Here is a 21,063-nt window from a genome sequence, read left to right on the forward strand (position 1 = left end):
GCCCACAATACCTCCATATATTTAAAAATAATTCAAAATAGGGTTACCAGTGAAGGGCAAACTGCCTATTCACTGGGGACTATGCAAGGCAGAGGCGTCCACCCCCCTGAGTCCAAGTTAGACTAGACCGCATACCTAAACCATGGTCTGAAAATATCCTCTAAAACCCAATGGTAAAATGGATATAAAAAAATTGACATTAATAAAACAACCTGGCCCAGGCCGTACGGTCTGGGCACCGGACTGGTAATCCAGTCGCAGTGTGCCGCGGGTTCGACTCCCGGACCCGACACGGCCTTTACTGCATGTCATCCCCCATCTTTAAAAAATAAAATAAAACAACCTAAAACCATAAAAGAGTAAAAGTTCACAGCAAGTCCTGGATACAATTTATTTAGTTTGCAGATAAATGAACATAAAAGGGATAAAATTCAACTTCTTTCATTTAAACCAGTGGGTGTTACAGTTTGCAATTTTTTAATCCATCTGTGCTCCATGAGTTTCCGCTGTCCACTGGTCCATCAGACTCAACATTCCAGACCTGAAATGATGAGGTTAGTGATGGGATGGGATTGGAAGTGTGTGTACAGAGTTGTGTGTATGTCTACTCGTTTGATGTGATATAAGTGTTGTTTGAGGCGTGTTTCTAATGTGTGTCCGGTTTCTCCTATATAGTGTTTGTGACATTGTGTGCAGGTGATGATGTAAACTATATTGGGGGTGGTCAGAGACAGGGGATCCGTGATGGGGGAGGAAGTGTGACTATGGGGGTTGTTGATGAATTTGCGGGGTTTGAAATGGAGTGTATGTGGCTGTGGGGGCTTGGGAGGTAAAGTGGAAAATTTGGAATGCACAATGAGGTCTCCGAGGTTCCTATTCCTTCTTAGTGCCGAAATTACCTGATGTGTTTGTAATGGGGGGTAGGATTGTTGTGTGGTGGTGAAATTTTGTTTAAATTTGTGGTGTAGTGGTTGGAGTGTATGTGAAAATGTGGTTATGAAGGGGAGTAGTGTTGTAATGGTAGAGGAGCCGATGGCCTGGATGGTGGGAGAAGAAGAGTTGGAGGAGGGAAGACATAGAGGAGAGGGTAATGTGTGAGAGGGTTAGGGGTAGGAGCAGTGGTGTGCACAGACATTTAGAGGGGCAGGTGCTCAAGTGAAAAAGGGCACCTTGTGCAGCGCATTTTGGTGCTTTAGCTATTGAAAAATAGCAGATCTACAAGCTCATAGCGCGCCACCGAGTGGCGGGCTACGAGCTTGTAGGTCTGCTATTTATTTATTTTTATCGAATAACGACTGGCATAGAAACATAGCTTTAGATTGTGGGGGCCTAAATAATATAGTAGAAGCGTTTTTTATCAAGATTTGATCAATGTCAAATCAATTTCTTTTAAAGAGCACATTGCCAAAAAGGGCAGGGGCTGCTCTAGCACCCCCTAGTGTCTATCTGTGCACGCCACTGGGTAGGAGGCAGAGTGTTTGTGGAGAGTGACTGGGTGGGGGAGAGAGAGGCCAGGGCATTGTTCCTGATGGTACGCAAAAATCTTTTACTGTACCCTCCTACGGAGGACTGTGAAAAGTGTGTGTGTGGCCTGATTAAAATGTTCCCTATTGGATGAAATCCTGAAAAACCGAATGATTTGTGATTTGATTATTCCTGCAAAAGTGTGCTTTGGGTGGTAGCTGTGTTTATGGAGTAGTGCGTGTGTGTCTGTGTCCTTAAAATATATTTTTGTCAGTAGTTGTTTATGTGTAGGATCTATTGTATGAAAAAATACGGTGGTGTCCAGGAAGTTAATCTCTGTTGGATGAATTATGTGTTTGATGGTTATGGAAGCATGGTGTGTGTTCAAAATCTGTAAAAATGTATCAAACTGTTGTAAGGTGTGTGGCCAGAGCCCTATGAAAAATCTGAAATACATGGTAGGTTGTAGTGGACACTTTGCCAAGGCCTCTCTCTCCCACTCACTCATGTAAATGTTGGCATAAGCGGGTGCAAATCTCTTGCCCATAGCCGTGCCCTCTATCTGTAAATAGTGTTTGTTATTAAATGTGAAGTCATTGCAATTAAGACTAAGTTCTAATAGTTGTAAAATGGCATTGTCTGGTCTAGTGGTGTCTGGAAGAGATTTCTAACTGCCTGTAAACCAGTGGCTGTATGTATGTTAGTGTAAAGGCTGTCAATGTCTATGGTGAAAATGTATGTGTGTGGTGGCACGGCTATGGGCTTGATTTTTTCCAGGAAATCATATGTGTCTCTTAAATAACTGGCGTGTATGGTGGAGAGGGGGTTGAGGAAGTGGTCTATGTATTGTGCTATGTGGTAGGACTGCTGCAGTCTGACACTATGGGTCTGCCGGGAGGCACCTCGAAGGGAATAGTCCAAGTCTGGGGATCCTTATGGATTTTGGGTAGTAGATAGAAAATCCTAGGTCTGGGGTTATCGGGTCCATAGAGGAAGTTGCGTTGTTTGGAGGTGATGTAGTTTTGGTGATAAAGTGTTGTAATGATTTGTCTGAGTTTGATTTGAGTCTGTGGTTGTATGCTGGCTGCTATGTGAGTGTAGTATCTAGTGTTGGATAGTTGTCTGTTGGCTTCATATGTGTATTGGAAATTATCTAAAATGACTATTTTTGAACCTTTATCAGCTGGTTTAATAACTATTTTTGTGTTGTTCCGCAGTGTTGTGATGCTGTTCCGTTCGTCTGTGGTCAGGTTGTCAGGTCTGTCTGGTGATGGGTGGTACTGATTAAGTGTATGGTTATCTAGCTGTATGTGGTCTGCCGTCCACCTGGGAGAGTTTTGGCTCCCAGGTGGAGGGCAGGACAAAAGGTGTATGTCCGTCTGTCTGTGAGGAGAAGGAGGAGGAGGAGGAGGAGGGAGCCTGTTGGGACCAAGGCAGGTACCAGAGGAAGAGGAGAGGTAGGGCAGGAATCCAGGCTTCGGCTCCTGTTCAGAGAAAATTTAAATGTGTGCACCAATGGTAAAATATTTTGACTGCTGTGGTGTGTGTCCAGTGTATGTTGTCGGATTCTGTGTGAAATTGGTCGGGGTCAACTGGTGGGATGTATGGGAAATGTGTTGAGATGTACTGATTCATGATTGTGAGGTTCTTTTTCTGTTTGACTGTTAGGAACTGGGAGAAGTTGATGAGGGGAATGTGGATGGTGGCGTTCGGAAAGGTCCGTTGTGCCTCCTTGTGCATCCCATTTAGCTGCCTATAGGAGGTCTGGTCTGTGTCATTGTCCTTGCATTTGATGCCCACCGAGAGAATGACTTCTTCTACCCTGGGGTGAACCTCCGCCTTTTCCAAAATCTTGGTCAGGTGTTTGAAGGTCGCCCCAGGGTAGCTGTCTATTTGGAGATCAGTGTGGTGTGATGGTGGGATTCTATTTAAATTGGAGTCCCCCAAGATGGCAACTGGCTTTCGGACCACAATGTTCCAGTCCAGCACCTTTCTCTTTGGCCTGGCCTTGTGATATGTGGGTATACAGGGAAGTGCTGGGGATGGAGGGGGTGGTGACGTGTGTGGCTGTATGTATGTATGTATGTATCTATGTATTTTAATCCATCTTGATTGAGAGCGGAGCATTCAAGATACCATTTGATGGTAAACTTGGAAGTGTTCATTTATCCATTTATAACTACATTGTATTAGTTAATTCAGAAACCACCAGGTCCTTCTGCAGTTCAGAAATTGTATTGGTTACCCACAAGCAGAATAGGCCTCTGCATGACAGTGCTTTACGTGGTCATAGGACAGCGACAGATCAATATGACATTGGTCTGGTGATAGGAGGAGGATACCAGAATCCAGAATCGGAAAAGCAAGGATCACATTCAACATCTATCTATAAATGCACCACGTCTGTCTGTGTGTATGTACTGTACGTACGTGTGTATGGCTGTAATGCACGTAACTTGAGAACCATTCGCCCCACGACTTCAAATTAGACACACACGTTCCACACCCCACAGGGAGTGCAGTGCTCTGTGTTGTTTGTGTTGGTCGGACCCTGGGCCCCTGCCCAGGCTCCATATATGGAGCTGGCCTGTTCTGACATCACAACACTCCATATTTGGGCATGCCTGACACAGAACTCCATATATAGGAATAGAGAGACAGATACAGAAATCTCCATATATGGGAATAAAAGGGACACAGACAGATGGGTGGAACGGGTACTCTGACATGGATACAACGGGTATTGCATAGCCGGGTGGGGCATGGATCTCCAACTTCCATAGTTACCGATTCCATGCTCTACAGCCGGGCACCGGTCTAGTCTTAAATAAAAATCCGGAAAGCAAAAGACCAAACTGCAAATCTTCAACTCAAATGTCAAAACCACCCTACTATACAGCTCTGAAACCTGGAACATAACTAACAACATACTCAACAAAATACAGGAGTCTAATGGCCCAACAGTCAACACCATCTCCAATGTCAACCTGTGGGACCTCACTAGACAAGAAGACACAATAGAAACGTAAATCAGGAGGAGGAAATGGACATGGGTAGGACAAGGACACACATTGCGAAGACATATGGATCAGTCACAAAACATGCACTAACATGGAACACGCAAGGCAGGAGGAAAAGAGGAAGGCCTGCCCTAGAGCCACCTGGAGAAGGACCACAGAGCAGGAGATGAAGGCGCAAGGGCTGTCATGGCAACAACTGTAGCTGAGGGCACAAGACCAAAGGGGATGGAAGAGGCTCATCAATGTTCCTCAGGGAACTTAAAGGACTAAAAGTGAGTAAGTCAGTCTGGTGATACTGGTACAGTTTACACAGTTGACCATACTCCTTCCCAGTAGTGCCTCACTGTTTAACTACTTACAACCTGGCATCCCTAGTTTGGGCATTATATTTTACAAAACCACAACAAAAACAGTCTCGTTTTCTAAAATGGTGAAAATGTCAGATTTACAATCTCAGCAATAGGCTATATGGGGCTTAAGTGGTCAAAGCCTAGCCTGGCTCCAGCCCTGAAATCGCTACCATTAAAGAAATATATGAAAATTCAGATTGAGTGTCAGGCCAGTCTACGGCTATTAGTGCCACTGTCTAACCATAGACTGTAAAAAGTGTCTAACGTGAAATGGGTCAGCAATTACATAGTATTGAAGTGAATTGGATTCTTGTCTTGCAATTTAATTTCACATTTAAAAAATGTAAAATAAACCTAATTACATATCCTAGTAACATCAATTTGAACTCAATACTATTTTATAGTGAATTAGAATTTAGAATGTATGCAGGTAGAGGCCTACTGGCCCAGTGTAGTGTATGTAGATAAAATGTCATATGCTTGCTTACATCATGTATGATTCTCTGCTTCTGTTGAATTGGAACATACCACAGCTGTCCCTTTGAAGTACCTTCCTCCTGTTACGTTATGTAACTAAACTGTGAAATATTCATCTCAAAATCTATGTGAGACTGGGTGCAGCTATACTGTTCAGAGATTGTCCTGCTGTCATTGTGAATTTGACCTGTCAGTGATCATGTTAAGTACCAACAAGCCATTGGTTAATATTATGCTTGTTATACAGTATGGTAAGAAAAAATAAATCATTTTTCACTATACTGAAATGAAACAATAAATTGGCATTGGCTTCTATATGTGGCTATGATTGAGATAAATCAATGTTGTACTGTTCAAGTTCTACCCAAGCAATTCAATATTTTGAATAATAAAATTGACAACTTGTTAGTATCTTTCTTGTGGACGCTGGGGAGTTACAGAGCCAAACTTTCAAGGTTATTTATTTGATATACAGTTCAAATTGTGTGGAAGACTGTACAGTTCAAGGATAACAGTGAACATGGGCTGAGGTCGATCATTGCATTTTTTACACTATCAATGAATATACTTTGATTGTAGTTCTAAAATAAATTACAGGCCATTGACTTACATTTCAAATGAAAACAATGTGATGAATTATTTTACATTTATTTCTTCAGTACAAATGCCCATAAAGTAATTTGCAAGCTTAGCTCCAGCTGTACAACATTTACTGGCCTTTTCAACAGAATTTGATGAAGACCATTGCAATCAGTGTGGCACCGATGGGTATACTTTGTTTCAACACATCCATCCAGTAATAATCAGTGTATTGCAAATGCAGGTATCTAAAAATAGTCCTTTCAAACATAACTTGTAAAAAGATGATATTCTTTATTAAAAGGTGAAACATACTAGCGCTACAGATGAGTAAGTTGGTGCTTTTTAAAATTACTTGAGTGACTGAAACGTTTTCCACACTGAGCACAGCCATAGGGCCTCTCGCCCGTGTGGTAACGCTGGTGTATTTTCAGGTAGCCGGACTGGCTGAAAGACTTCCCACACACTAAACAGCAGTATGGCTTCTCTCCTGTGTGGACCCTTTTGTGTTTTTTAAAGTCACCTGCATGTCTGAAGGCACGGCCACAGAGTGAGCAGCAGTAGCGGTTTTCCCGTGTGAGATGTCTCTGGAATGTTCGCAAGCCTGTTCCACCTAAGAAGTTTGTGAAAATGTCATCTTGTTTATCAACATCACCGTTTGTGCTGTACCTACTGGACAGTGGCGCAGTGAGGTTGCCACCAACTGCTGGTGGCTCTTCAATGTCAATTTGGCCCGGATTGAAGAACATCCTTGATCCAACGAAGGCACCTGAATTAGGGTCTTGGTCTAGTGAACCCAGGTTTGGACCGCTTGTCCCGGAAACATCATACAAATACTCTGTGGTGTGTGTTGAATCCTCACCTAATTCAGGTTCTGTCTTGATCTCAAATGAGGCTAGGAGTGAAGGATGAGAACTGTTTGCAGAGACAGACTTTGAATCTGCAGAGTTCACATGATTTGAAGCTGATGTTAATGTTCTGTCACAGGTCTCTGTTTTAAGGGTTATTGGGTAATCAAACTGACAAGTGTTTAAATCAGGTCTACCTGTTCTTTTTGGCTCAAGACAAGAGATACTTAGTGACTGAACATTGTCCTCGCAGTTGTATGCACAGTCTTTAGGTGAATCTGGGGATAGATTGTCTGAACTGTCCTCATTAGATGAGATTTCTATTTCCTCTGCAAACAGTTCTTTTTGATCCTGCTTGATGGAACACACCTCCACATTGGTCTTCCATGTTGGCGTAGCAACCGTTGGCACAACCTCTGCAAGATAATACAAATGAATAAATGTTTATATACAGAATACGTCCTCCTATAAACCATCTGATTATATGCATCAAGCTTGTTGTCCTTTTTACCCTTGTTCTCTCTCTTCAACTGGTCTTGGAGTTCATGGAGTCTTCTCTTTAGACTGTCGTTCTCTCTCTGCGTTCTGGCTGTTTTCTCTTGGTACTCAGACACAGTGTCCTTCACCACCAACAGAACCTCGTGCACGGCCACAGATAGCAGCTTCGTCACCCGGGCATTCAGACGCTCAATTTTTGACATCCTTTGGACCGGCTTTAAAACAGTGTCCAAATAATAGTGTATCGTTCATGAGCCAACCATGCAAGGAGGGAACTATAAATCTCTTCCCTCGGTCATTATAACAGATTGATAATGTTGCTGGTAGCCATCAACGTTTTTAGCATCAAATCAGATACACTGAATCCTGTTAGGAATGGAACAGTATTCTTTGTGTTTTTCTACAAATGCATTTATAACGCATCTCTGCGAATCCTCGTTGCAGCTTTGTTATAGTATTTATTTAATGTTGTAGTTGTCCCTCTAATGTTACCTTGTCGTTGGTGAGTAATAAAACACCAGTTGGGGATAGTTTAAATGTGTTGGTAATGGTATTTATCAAATAAATTATCGTAAAAGAGTTGTTCGACACAAAAATCTGACCGTATCGTATCTCGACAGCTTTCTTCCTGGTCCATGACGTAGCTCTCCCTGGCCCATCAACTGTTCAGGGATCAGATTCTGTACCTCCTGTCCTGTATGTATCCTGTCCTATGACCCAGTCATTTGCTTTAGGCTACAGTTCCCAGATCAGCTTCGAAAGGCAACTACACGGCTACACCCAAAAACAATTCAAATTCTTCTGCAGATTAATAGATATTTAATGTTTTGTCGCCCTCTAGTGGCGCACTGTTCACTGAGTAACTACTACTACTAACATGTTATGGAGCAAACCTTTTCATTTCAAGGACTCCATTAGTGTTCCATTTGTACAGTCTGAGAGTTACAGACCTGTATAGGGTACCTGTACCCAATTTTGAGAACCACTGTAATAAAGGATTCTCACAGACACGCCCAGTAACCAGTTCCTCAGTTTATTTTGCCTTGCGTAAACATGAGGACATTTCAGCACAGACCAATTAATTAAGATCAGTCTTAAATAAACATTGCACAGCCACCTCATTAGCACTTGACCAGAAACAAACAACCAAATGTTCATTTTAAGCATTATATAATATAATTCAGCATTTCAGTTTTTCTGATGGAACATACCGGTAAAGAAAATCCTTATAGGAACGCCGTAAATGGCAATATGGAATTTTAAAAGCTAAACATTCACATGTCTCAGCACATTCACTTAGCTCTTTATTTAGTCTGTAAAGGCTAATTTAGTCTGAATTGACAGCTTTCCCTCTCCAGCCGATTGCTCAAACAGACTGATCAAATTCTTTCTTGGTTCAAAGCAAGAACGAGGGATGACATCCTCTGTCTGGTCCCTATAGCGTGCACGTCGCTGTGAACCAGAAGAGCATGCACAATGCCTGCTGTGCGAGGAGTGGTCACTCAGGCTATGTGCTTGTGACTCTGTGTGTGTGAGATTCAGACAGGAGCCATTTGAGTAGATGCTGGAAGGGGTGTGTGCCAAACTGCATGAGGGCGAATGACCAAGGCCAGAGCCAGTGGGCGTCTGCGCAGGACTGAGCTGATAGTATGTCGTCGGTGATGCCCGGAGAGGAGTAGAAGTGCTTCCCACAGATAGCCTGGATTTGATCCTGTTGAGTGAAGAGAAATTCCAACATATGAGCAAGACATTTAAGAGAAAGTGGACTAGACATTACATTAACTTATATAATAAGTTATCTTTTTCACCTCATTATAGCTGCTCTCTCACCCATTTAGACCTGAGGCCGATTCTAAAAACGCCTTCTAAAACCTAACCTAAAGTTTCTAAAAAACCTTCTAGTTCTTATTCAAAATTCAAAAAAAAAGTCTAAATGGGTTTTAACACGGGAGCCAATAATTGCGTTCTGAGAACGTGTTTTAATTATTATCTTTTTAAACAATAAAATAAGATTTTGATAAACGCATGAGTTCCTATTTATCAGTATTGATGACAACATTTTCATGGTTTTTACAGATTGGGAATGTCTAGCCTATTATATTCTCTCTCACCTGTGTGAGAAGGTTGGGGAGTCATTTGGATCCAGTATAAACACATCTTCAGCATCATCATCGTCTAGGCTGCCTGGGTCATTATTTAAGATGCTAAGCGGCAGTGTAAAGTCTCTCTCCCAGCTGTCCTTTGGAGGAGTGCAGGGTGCCGGGGCTGTCCAATGTAGAAGTGGCAAGTGAAGGGATGACAGCAATCTCCAACCAACGGAAACCACAGACTACAAAAGAAGGCATCTTTGTTATTTAAGGTGATCAGTTGATAAGTGGGTTTTATCTTTTCAAACAAGTGTTCTAGGAGTAGGACAGCGGTTTTATAAACTTTTTTGCCTAAGGCACACCAAAGGGCAAGTTAAAATCTCAAGGCACACCTGTATTCATAGCGAAAATATCATCTCTACAAGCACATAAAGTGTTGTCGTTCATTGAGTTTGTAGATATTTTCACTTAAAAAAAAAAGAATAGAGGCTATGCGCGTGACATCATCATTATACAAGGAAGTTATGCGGGAACGCCTACTGAGTGGCAAAACAACTTTCTGGCCTTGACAGCCCATACATCCAAACAGAAAAGTCCTATCTGATTGCATTAGATGACATTAAGCAACGTTAAACTGACTTTTCCACTCGATTTCCCATTCACTTTATGCATGCGCATACCCTCTATAGAACGAATTTCATCTATAATATTGTGCCTAAATTCATTATACTTGGCAATAGAGTATTTCTGATTCATTCAACTTCATTTACCTGGTAGAGGGACAACAAAGTGAGCATGGCCTCATGGAGGAGTAGAGACAGGTATCTCCTCCACCCATTTCTCCTCACAGAGGGGAGGGATAGCAGGTCAGTGACAGTGGCTCTTTCAGATGGCTCTGGTGCCAGCATCATCCTGAGCACTGTCTGCAGCTCAGTTGACAGGACTGCAAATACATATCGCAATGAAACAAGTTGCCTAATATAGAGAGGCATATTATGACATTATGCTGCTTTGCCAGGCATGTTTAGTTCATGGACTGTGACCTAAGGCAGTGGTTCTAACTTCTCAACCTTTTGGGTTGGCGACCCCAAAATATACTTTGACCAATGGCCATGCCCCTGCTGTATACAGTCATATTTCCTCCTAGGACATTTTTTCAAACCAATCCACACTTTTAAAGGCATTAAAACAAGTTCCATACTGATATAAAAATGCAATGGCTTCCTTAAAGAAATAAAACAATGGTATGCTTTTGGTGTTGTTACCATTAGTAAACTCTGATGGGAGGTAGCCTTGTCTGAGTTTCTGCCAGCCATCTCCACCTGTGGGAATCTCCATATTGCACGCAAGCTCCAAAATAGTTATACCCAGACTGAGAAAAAAATATTAGATAATAAAAAGGTGAGGGTTTTCATCACACAGGCATTTTTGTTTTTGTAGCAAGTACAGTTAGGGCTGTCACAATTTTACTTGACTGATTAATTAATTGTTGTACAAATAATTTGCGTAATTGTGGTTTTGGCATTGTACACAAAATAAAGAAATAATATACTATGGTTAAAACAGGCCATATTAATACATGTATAAGATTTTTGTGTTTTTACTAGCACACAACCATTGAGAGTTTATAGATGTGCTATTTCCATTATTTAAATATATACCGGTGTATATATATTTATAAATGTATGAACATTTTTCAGATGAAGGAAAGATTCTGACAATAATGCAAAAATTATTGCGATCAGGCGATTGTGACAGTGCAACATTACCTTGTTTACCATTGTCATAACCCATAGTTTGACAAAGATGTATTCTCAGTTTCTCACCTGAAAACATCGGCTTCAGGACCATACTCTCCTCTGAGCAGCTCAAGGGCCATGTATCTGGGATCTCCCTCCTGGAGATCCTCCTCCTTTCCTTTATCTCCCAATGAGACTGACCCCCTTTGTGGGAGCTCCAGCAGCAGCCCAAAGTCTCCCAGCTTAAGACGACCCGAGCCAGTGAGGAAAACATTGGCAGGCTTGATGTCCAGGTGGACAAATCCCTGGGAATGCAGGTGGTGCAGGGCTGAGAGCAGGTCACACAGGTAGGACCATGCTGCGGGCTCATCTAGATTAGACCGTTTTAAAACAAATTTAAGTCAATATGCCTTTTAAGCAAGTGTTTTTTCACTATTAAAACAATAAAGATTAATCATAATCTTGGCCCCAGTGGGATGTGGGCGTGCCGACGCCGCGCTGTGAGCCCCCTCCATGTCCCACTAGGTCTAGGCCCCCAGGCAGACCAAGGACCAGATGGGGGGATTATATCACCACAGCCTCACTGGTCTTGGAGGTTACACACCGCCATTCAGAAACACCGCCATTCAGAACCCTAACCCTAAACCTAACCCTAACCGGGTTTCTGAATGGCTGTGTTTCGGAATGGCGGTGTTTCAGAAATGGGGGTCTTTCACCGGTCTGGGAATGCCTAGGGGATCCCCCAGGATGTGGCTAATGTTGCCGGAAAAGGGAGGTCTGGCGGTCTCTGCTGGAACTATTTCCCCTGGGACTCAACTCCAGATAAGCAGTTGAAGATGGATGGATGGACAATTATGAATATAAATTTTCAACATATTGACTACCAACTACAGAAGGAAAGCTAAATGATATGCTCAGAAAAAGCAATTGTGACATATTGACCTGAATTATCCATTTCTATTTCTACATTCATTCTTGAGCAGTTCTATTCCTCAATCTTTTGCTCCATCACTGACCTGGGGTAGGAGGCTGGTCCTCAACATGAAGCAGCAGGGTAGTGCAGCACAGCTCTGTTTGAATGTAGAGACGGCTAGCCTCCTCCCACGCCGCCACAAAGCCCAGAATGTGGGGGTGGGGACACAGACGCTCATGGTTCCGTGCCTCCTTCACACACCGGTTCCGCTCACCATTGCCCCTAAATTGATGAACCGAGCGCTTGACTGCATAGTGACGTCCGTCCTCGTGGCTCAGCACCTATGACATATAAAACCTTCTGATGAGTCAGTGTTTTCCCTATATGCGTTATTGTGTGGCGGGCCACCACACGATCATGACCAGCCAGCACACTATGATTTTTAGTAGCTGGCCGCGAATAGGCAGAAGAAAAAGCAAATAACTGCAAAAGACTACAAAAGACAGCAAATTATAATAAATTGAGCATGCGTGTGCACAGGTCGAACGCAAACACTGAGTCTTGTATGACCTAACCATATTTGTATTATGCTATGTTTTGCATATGTTTCTGTGTGTGTTAAAGTGTCTGTTTATTAAGAAGAAAGAAACATTGTCTGCCATTAACACTTACCGGTACTCATGTGCTATGTCTAAGAAATAAATATAGCGCCACCATGAGGCAGCTTTTCACATTTTTACCTACACCTACCTACACCTACCTACACCGATCTGCGTGAAACTTGAAGCTTTCAAAGTTTGCAGGATTGGCCCGTTTTGAACAAAAAACCTCATCATGAATGCAGCGTGCAATTTACATGAAATCTTTCACACACTTTCCTACTCAGCTGAGGAATATATCCCACCCTTTTCACATTGGCCTGTTAAAGCGCCACCAACAGGTGGATTTTTGGCACAAAATGCCTCAAATCATCCAATTACCATCAAAGGCGTAAGAACAAATGGCACCCTTTTCACATTGGCCTATTATAGCACCACCAGGAGGCCACAACCTGTGAGACCTGTGCCCAGAGGGGCACTTTTTCTAGTTTAACCTGATTCTCTCCCTTTCCCCTTGTTCTCACTCTACCTATACTCTCTCTTCTCATGGAGTGTGCACAAAAAAATAATTTCACCCTCTTTTACATTGTCACCAGGTCAGTTTACCACATTTTTTGTCTCTCTTGTAACTCTCACCTTGTAGACCTCTCCGAAGGAGCCTCTCCCAAGCAGGCCCAGGTTAGTGAAGCACTGGTCGAAGTAGGACTGCTGCTTGCTAGGGTCATAAAGAGAGGTCCGAGGGGTAGTCCTACTGAGAGAACTGGAAATGGGTTTCCAGGGGGTTTGTCGCTGGGGGAACATTCCTCTGCTTAGCGGAGGACATGGTGGTGGTGGGCATCGGGGCAAAGAATGTACTAGCTGGACAGGGGATGAGGGGGATGTAGAGGATGAGGAGAAAGGCAGTCGTCGTCGTCTTTTGAGGGAGAAGGACTGTTCAGCAAGGGCGAAGTGAGCAGGGAGGGGAAGAGGAGTCGTGGTCACTGTGCTTTCCATTGCCACTGGCATGATGAGGGAATTGATGAGGGAATGGTCTTTAGCTGAACTGAGTTGGCTGGTTATTTACAGTCCCTTCTGTTCTTTGTAGACAGTGAACTGTAATAGAGAGAACAAGAAAAGGTATTATAGTTAGACTAGGCAAAAGCCTTTTGGTGCGTTCAGATGAAACAATGCAAAAACGCTTTGCGAGTTGATTTGGAGCAGCTACATGCATTCATTCCGTCTTTGCAACGTCACGTCGCTGGCTTCCATTGACAATGAATGGTAGACTGCATCGTTTAATCCTCCTGTGTGAACGCAACATTTGGCTGAGGACTCAGGTACAGTAGGGCTGCACCTAGAGGCTGTAAACAAGTTATTGAGCTTAGTCCAGTTACCCTGGGTAAACATAGTACCTTTCCTTTCCTTTTTCCTAGCCCTAGCCTATTACCGTATGTAGTCCCTCCTCTTACCACTAGGGCCCAGTGCTTCAACATTGAAGAGCCTCACTGGGGCCTTGGTCTCAGCTAGCCAGTCTCGGTCAATAAGGAAGTGAGGAAGAGAGAATTTCAGAGCAGTCAAAACTTCAAACAAAGATTAAGGCATCCGCGCTTAATCCGTTGTAGCGATGTACAAACATCAGGTTCCGAAAGGGGTAGCGATGTACAAACATCAGGTTCCGAAAGGGGCTAAATGTGTCATTGTGTGTGTTAAATTTAAAGCATACAAAGTGTCAGTTGCATGTGGAAATGTATGTGTAATTAGCCCTACAAGCAGAACCCAATGCTACTGAAGTTTCTGACATTTTTGTGACCCAGATAGCATTGGGTCCTATTCCACCTCCACCCTGCCACCGGGTACGCACACATAAATAAACGTAAATACCTTCGGATACGTCCTTCTGCGCTCTTTGACGGCTTTTTTTTCGTTTGAGGGCTTCTGAATGTGTTAACTATAAGTACCTATAAATACCGCTGCGAATATCTCCTGTGGCGTGGAAGCCGTTAAGTATTTTTAATCTATGTTTGACCGATTTGGTCGCTTTGATTCTTCTTTTCCTTCCTTGTTTATTGACACCTCATTGTACCGCCTATCTGGCTAGCTAGTGGCGCTATAGCTATGACAGAGCAGATCAGAGGCAGGAACGTAGCCGGCACAAGCCAACCCCGCAGCGGGAGGCGGTACAATTGAATGTCAATAAACAAGGCAGGAAGAGAGGAATCAACCAAATCGGTCAAACAAAAACTTAACGGCTTCCGCGACACAAGAGAATTCGCAGCGGTATGTATAGGTACTTATAGTTGACAGATTCAGAATAACTCAAACGAAAAGAAGCCGTCAAACGGCGCAGACATGACGTTAACGACGATATTTATGTCCGCGTTCTATCATTTCAATACGAAAACACAGTAACGCACAGGGACCCTACGCAAAGCGACATCCAAATTTCAGAAAAGCTTTACGGAGGGTTCCGAGAGGGGCTAGTGTGTAATGTGGGTTATCAGAGAGAACATTTTTCATAATAGTGGTTCAACATAACATGAATTTAACTCACCCTGCTCGAGTTAGTGTAGCGTTCGTTCGTTATTCCACGCACATTTGGTTACATATAGCCTACCAGCAGGTTGGTTGAAACTGTCTGACAGCGAAAATAAGCACGGAGAAGAAAAAAAACACTAATTACACATGTTGTCATACATAATGCTAACTGGACAAGCTGGCTAACCTGTCTGTCTACTATAGTTAGCAGCAGTACCACCACTACCGTACTGTACTGTCTGACTTAAACAGTGACACGTAGTCCAAATTTAAAGCAGGACGCAAAAAATGTCAACCCGACTAAACGACAACCTTGTCCTAATTAAGTTTGTTGCTTATTTATACTCTAAGGTTGTTTAACGAACGTTATTTGTTCGGGGATAAAGGGGTTTGTCGCGCACACACGAACACAGACAGACACAAATACACCCTCCTTCAGACAGAGTTGTCTCTCCGCTGAGCCCGAGCCGCTCGCGCCAAAAAATAAAACATAAACAGAAAAAATAGCATGCGCACTGCGCTACGTAAGCGTCTACGTAACCCTGGGCCAGAGACAATCTAGTAAGAGAGTCACGACACTAACGTTGACTCCCATTGTAACAATGGAATGCGGAAGCGCTCGTTCTATCTCAATGGGACAGTTCCAATGTTTGGAACTATACTATAGCCCATAGCACCCCGCTTTGCGGCGAGATCAAAGTGTGTCGCCACTCTCTTACTACATTGCTCTGCCCGGCCAAAGTTCCTAATTTTATCGCGCTTGCGCAAGATATACGGAGGAGCTGCAGTGGGGGGTTTTAGGGTGTTTCTTTTGCCTTGTATGCGGTGATAAAAGTACAAATATAGACAGGCAGGCACAGTCACATGAGCGTTTTTGTAATGTGCAAGTTTGTATATTTGAAGTTAATTCTCAATTGTTCAAATTAAAATAAATGAAAAAAATAAAATGAATGTAACATACAACAAGTACAGTAGGCTATAACAATGATTTTTGATTTGATTGATCATCTTTGGTATTCGACATGTACGCACATAATATAGAGTATGTACTCTTGGTGTCAGAATGATGAAATCTAAAATTGTGAAGAGGGGGACACAAATGCTTCTTTTGAGAGGAACGTCTACCTTACATATATATGTTTGGGGCAAAAACATGTCTGTCTGCGCAGTGGGGTTCTGGTAAAGACAACACAGGGCTGGCACAACTGGCTAGCTAGCTAACCACTTGAAATGGTATGTTTTGAAGAAAATGCTTCTCACACTATATTGTTATAGTCATCCGATGTATGTTAAATTATAATATATTAGAATATATTATACTGCCAAAATAACAATGTTGGTCTTAATCATGGTGACGTTTAATAGCCAGCCCGCAAGGTTAGCTAATAGCTGCTACAGCTGTCGATCCTAGCTGGGAAGCAACGCTGAATGTAATGTAATGTTAACCAACTGCTTAGCTGCTTCAGTTAGCTGTGTTGGGATTGATGTCACTCTCAACGCTGTGACAGGTTAATTTCATTGTCAGCTCTGCTAAGTGGCTTACCTAGTTTAGTAAGTCACAGTTGTTGATTGGGAGTCAGTAATTTAGTTGATCTCTCTCTATTAATCAAATACAAACATGTCTCAGCAAAACGGCAAGCCAAGCTTGTATCTGGGTAGCCCTGGTTATGTATCAGGGCTAGTATCTGGGTGAAATTGCACAGTAAACTAGGACAAAAACGGATGAATGTTAACTGGGGTGAGGTAAGGTTACTTTAGAATGGATTGCTTTATCATTTGCTAACTGCTATTGGCTAGAACAGTATTAATATTCTCCCATGACTAAACCAACTTGTCTCATCTTAGGACGTATTCTTAATGATAAGGCGTCAGAAGACCACAATCTTCACAGACGCCAAGGAGTCCACCACTGTCTATGAGCTGAAGCGCATTGTAGAGGGCATTCTCAAGAGAGCGCCAGAAGAACAGAGGCTCTACAAAGTAGGATAATGTGCATAATATATCTTATTGGGGCGGCACTGGCTCAGGAGGTAGAGTGGCCGTCTTGGAATCTGAAGGTTCCCAGTTCAATCCCTGGCTCCTCCTGGCTTTGTGTCGAAGTGTCCTTGAGCAAGAAGACACTACTGTTCATGATGAGCAGGCTGTTGCCTTCCTTGCATTGTTTCTTCTGCCACCAGTGTGTGAATGGCTGAATAGAGCACCGAAGTCCTGACGTAACTCGCTCATCCCGACGATTCCCCTGGTTCGCGGAAGTAATTTCTCTATGGAGAATAACATGGGGTGATCTTAATATCGTCTACTATAAGCGTTGTGGTCCAAAAATAAACAAGCTGTCTCGGCGTTATTGTCATGGAGGTGTCTCTGTATCGTTTGCAACAGTCAGTCACTCATATATGATACAGTCTGCTTCTAGCGAAAATCTAACTAATTCAGCAGCAGTAACATTAGCGTTTTCTCTCAGTCAGTTGATTCTTCATATCCATATGAGTGAAGCGGCCGGGGTGACATGTTTATTTTTCAAACACAGTTATATGAGGCGATCTCAAATCGCCTCAATGGGGATTTCAATGCAACTAAACAAATACATGAACCTGGGGACTGACTACCTCTACTGAAAGTGACGTCAGACTTCGGTGCTCTATGTAATGCACATTTTAAATTGCTTTGGAAACGGTCACTTTAAAAATGCACTATTAACAATGTATTGTTAAATAGTACATACTAACAACATTTCAGAAATGGCCTACCTACTATGTGCACATTTTTCGATAAAAAGAAATGTGGCATGCTATTTGTTGTTGCTTTTCATTAGTCAATCTACATCTGTCAGCATGTACACTGTAAATTGGCGATACCATTGCTGTAACATTTCCAACTCTTGTTCTCCAGGATGACCAGTTGTTAGAGGACAGCAAAACTCTTGGTGACTGTGGCTTCACCAACCAGACTGCCAGACCTCAGGCCCCAGCTACAGTTGGTTTGGCTTTCCGCATTGGTGGTATGTATGTCCAACTCATTGATTATTTGAAGGAATATACAGTTTCAGCCAGGTTTAAAAAATTGTATCCTTTTGGTTTGAATTTCAGTCAGTTCATTTGTTAATTGTACTGTTAATGTGAAGAAAAAAATTCTGTTAAGCAAATGATATATATGTTCTTTGATTGCTTATACTGAACATTTTTGTATTTGCAGTCAATTCATCTTATTTGGGCCCTCAGCTTTGGAATCTGATTATCATTTCATTCTTTTGTGAGGGCTGTATTGTGTCTGTGGATTATACAACCAAAACGTCTGCTAAACATTTGTATAATGGGCATAGGTTTTGATAAGGGGTGCCGTTTATTCACATTGATCAACGGTGTTGCATAATTATACAAGTTTATTAGATATGTAAGAACAGATGATGAGGGTTGGTAGATGGGTTTAACAATAACTATGCCCACTGTATGTGTCATATTTTCAGTGCATTGGTTTTTTAATTGTATACCAATGTAAAAGCGGGCTTGCCTTGCAGCCAGTTGATCGGCATCAAATTTAAAATCTATATTATAACAGTTGTTGCACATCCCCTTGTTTTAAGTTATGTCTGTGTCTAATACCACTATTACCGTCTCACTTTTGTTCTACATGCATGTAGAGTAGACTACACTGTGCTGTGCAGTAAATAACATAATTACAGTAGAATCGGTGTGGATTTTACACACACCAGCATAGGATTGCACACTTTGTTACCATTAAAACCGCTTACTGTGACAAGCCTATTGATCACCCGACAAACCTTTAATCTACATGCGAAGAGAAAATGCAGTTTTCTGTCCCATTTAGATCATGGCGCTTTTCTTTCGGATCCTGATAATAATTCACTGCAAAGCCTTAGTTTTCAAGCAAGTCTTTTGTGTCAGCAGTAGACTAGGATAGGGATTATTAGGGATGTCCCATGATAGTCGAATAATCCATCCGATTTGGTCGATTAGTCATCACCTCTGCCAGGCCGGAGATCCAAAAGCCATACTGTCTGGCCTGGCTGGAGACAATAAATGTTGTCTACTAATGTTGAATGCTGAACATCAGTTAAAAAGAACCCTGAGTTCTCACATGCACTCAACAAAAAACCTCCCCAAAGGACACGTTTTTGCCAGTTGCTCGGTCATGACGAAACATTCAATGATGTTTCTCTTGTTCTCCAGATGAGATGTTTGAGCAGCTGCAGGTCGAGTCCTTCTCCAGCCCACCAGAACTCCCTGACGTCATGAAGCCTCAAGACTCAGGCAGCACCACCAACGAACAGGCTGTGCAGTGAACAGGCCACCGAAGGAAGGGAGGGATGAGTGTGGGTGTTGTGGATTAACAACAATGGAGAGAAATGGCAGGGAGGAAGATATGTATCATAATTTCATTTAATGGAAGCAAACGGGATGGAGACATTATAGGTAACCAAACCAAGTCTGTCCATTTTACCTTCATCTCGACCATGTTTTCATGCCAGCATTCCCTCCAATATGCTTTGCAAATCTATTTTTCTCTCTCCTCGCTCCTATACTTTGGATTTACAAACTGATTGGCTCAAACACTTTTAGGAATGAGTGTCATTCATTGGTTGGGTTTTTGAGAGTATCACTGTGTGTGTGACTTATATTATAATTTCCATCACAACTATCATAACTATTATTCAGAAAAATGGCAAAAGGGTGGTTTGCTGGTTGTGCATCACAGAGTTCTGTATGTGATGTGCAGGGTTCAGACGTCCAGTGTCCACCCAAATGACCACATACATGACCACACAGCATGAACAAATTTAATTGTAAAACAAAAAAAACAGACAGAGGCTTTATTTTCCCAGCATCATTAAATGCATCCTAAATCATGCCAAACTACATTTTTCATCAGTATATATGTCTTTGGTTCTGGTTCCTCGAGATTTGTTGTACATTTCAGAATCATCTCATGTAAACCAGGAAAGAAAGCAGTGCTCCTTTACACTGTAAAAGAAAATGCTGTTTGGTGTTTTTGTTTATTTTATTTTATTTACATTTTGTCACTTCAGTTTCACTTATCAGTCCATTGTTGTGTGTTTCTTGCACTGAAACCAAAGGCAGGTACCTCATGGACAAACTTGGATGAGTTGTTAGTTGGCGGACTTGTATTTGTGACATTTACAACAGGAAGGTGGTTAACCCTGGTCTTTGGGGTTGCAAGGCATACATCACCTCATGTCACCAACACCGGTGTGTGGCATTGCATATTCTCCGATTACATAATCATGTCCTGTAACTGTGAGCTTAATTAAAGTGTTTTCTTTTGTTTTTGTTTTTTACATTGCCGGCTGTTTTTGTTCCTAATGGTGTGACAGTGTTTGATCAACTACAAAAATGCAGAATTCCAGGAGTCACTGAAGGCCTTATTTGGTTGTGTTATTTATTGCTAGAATGAAAAATTGATGTACAAAGTTCTTGTTAATATTCCAAACATGCCTGGTGGGTTCAGAAGTTCTTATATATTGCAGGAATTTAATGCTTATTTCATTGGTTGAGTTTGTCTGTTGAAATGTGCTTTCTACAGCATATTAAAATAAAGGGGTGTTGTCCTCATTTTCGTTTATCCGTGTATGCAATCTATGCATTAGTACTAAAGAGCATCTGACACCACTTAAAGGTATATTCAGTGATTTCACTTAATTCAAATATCACTTATTTTTTTGTTTTGTTGTGATAATCCTCCCTACTATAGAGTGTGCTGGCCATATAAGGAGTTCCTCCCTGTCCCCAGTTAACCCCTGGGGGTCAAAAAACCTTAGGTTTCGTTTTTGACTCTCTATCCTGATTGGACGAAAGGCTGGGTCCCACAGCCAAAAACGAAACCTAAGGTTTTTTGAGTGAAATCACTGAATATACCTTTAAATAGTGCATCGTTTACAGTGGTTCTCAAACTTTTTCATGTCAACAAGGACCTCCAAATTGATATATTTCGCCATCGAC

The 21,063-nt window shown here is 42.2% G+C and overlaps 3 protein-coding genes across 3 annotated transcripts; 1 reads left to right on the forward strand and 2 right to left on the reverse strand.

Annotated features, from left to right (window-relative positions):
• Positions 1-5,756: 5,756 nt before the first annotated feature.
• LOC310874502 (uncharacterized protein) lies at positions 5,757-7,861 on the reverse strand. The gene is made up of 2 exons (XM_083787322.1): positions 7,250-7,861; positions 5,757-7,154 (listed from the first exon to the last, which is right to left on the reverse strand). The coding sequence occupies exons 1-2, from the start codon at positions 7,437-7,439 to the stop codon at positions 6,211-6,213; spliced, it is 1,134 nt and encodes a 377-aa protein (XP_083643448.1). The 5' UTR covers positions 7,440-7,861; the 3' UTR covers positions 5,757-6,210.
• Positions 7,862-8,273: 412 nt separating this feature from the next.
• On the reverse strand, positions 8,274-15,721 carry pkmyt1 (protein kinase, membrane associated tyrosine/threonine 1). Its single transcript, XM_083787096.1, has 8 exons — positions 15,105-15,721; positions 13,211-13,666; positions 12,079-12,316; positions 11,150-11,432; positions 10,589-10,695; positions 10,094-10,266; positions 9,348-9,565; positions 8,274-8,947 (listed from the first exon to the last, which is right to left on the reverse strand). Exons 2-8 carry the CDS (start codon positions 13,577-13,579, stop codon positions 8,545-8,547), a joined length of 1,791 nt encoding a protein of 596 aa, XP_083643222.1. The 5' UTR covers positions 13,580-13,666; positions 15,105-15,721; the 3' UTR covers positions 8,274-8,544.
• Positions 15,722-16,184: 463 nt separating this feature from the next.
• LOC310874487 (elongin-B-like) lies at positions 16,185-20,394 on the forward strand. The gene is made up of 4 exons (XM_083787304.1): positions 16,185-16,321; positions 16,934-17,068; positions 17,978-18,086; positions 19,276-20,394. The coding sequence occupies exons 1-4, from the start codon at positions 16,319-16,321 to the stop codon at positions 19,386-19,388; spliced, it is 360 nt and encodes a 119-aa protein (XP_083643430.1). The 5' UTR covers positions 16,185-16,318; the 3' UTR covers positions 19,389-20,394.
• The last annotated feature ends 669 nt before the right edge of the window (positions 20,395-21,063 follow it).

The sequence above is a fragment of the Protomyctophum parallelum genome, assembly GCF_964188405.1.
Source record: "Protomyctophum parallelum genome assembly, chromosome: 17".
Classification (NCBI taxonomy): domain Eukaryota; kingdom Metazoa; phylum Chordata; class Actinopteri; order Myctophiformes; family Myctophidae; genus Protomyctophum; species Protomyctophum parallelum.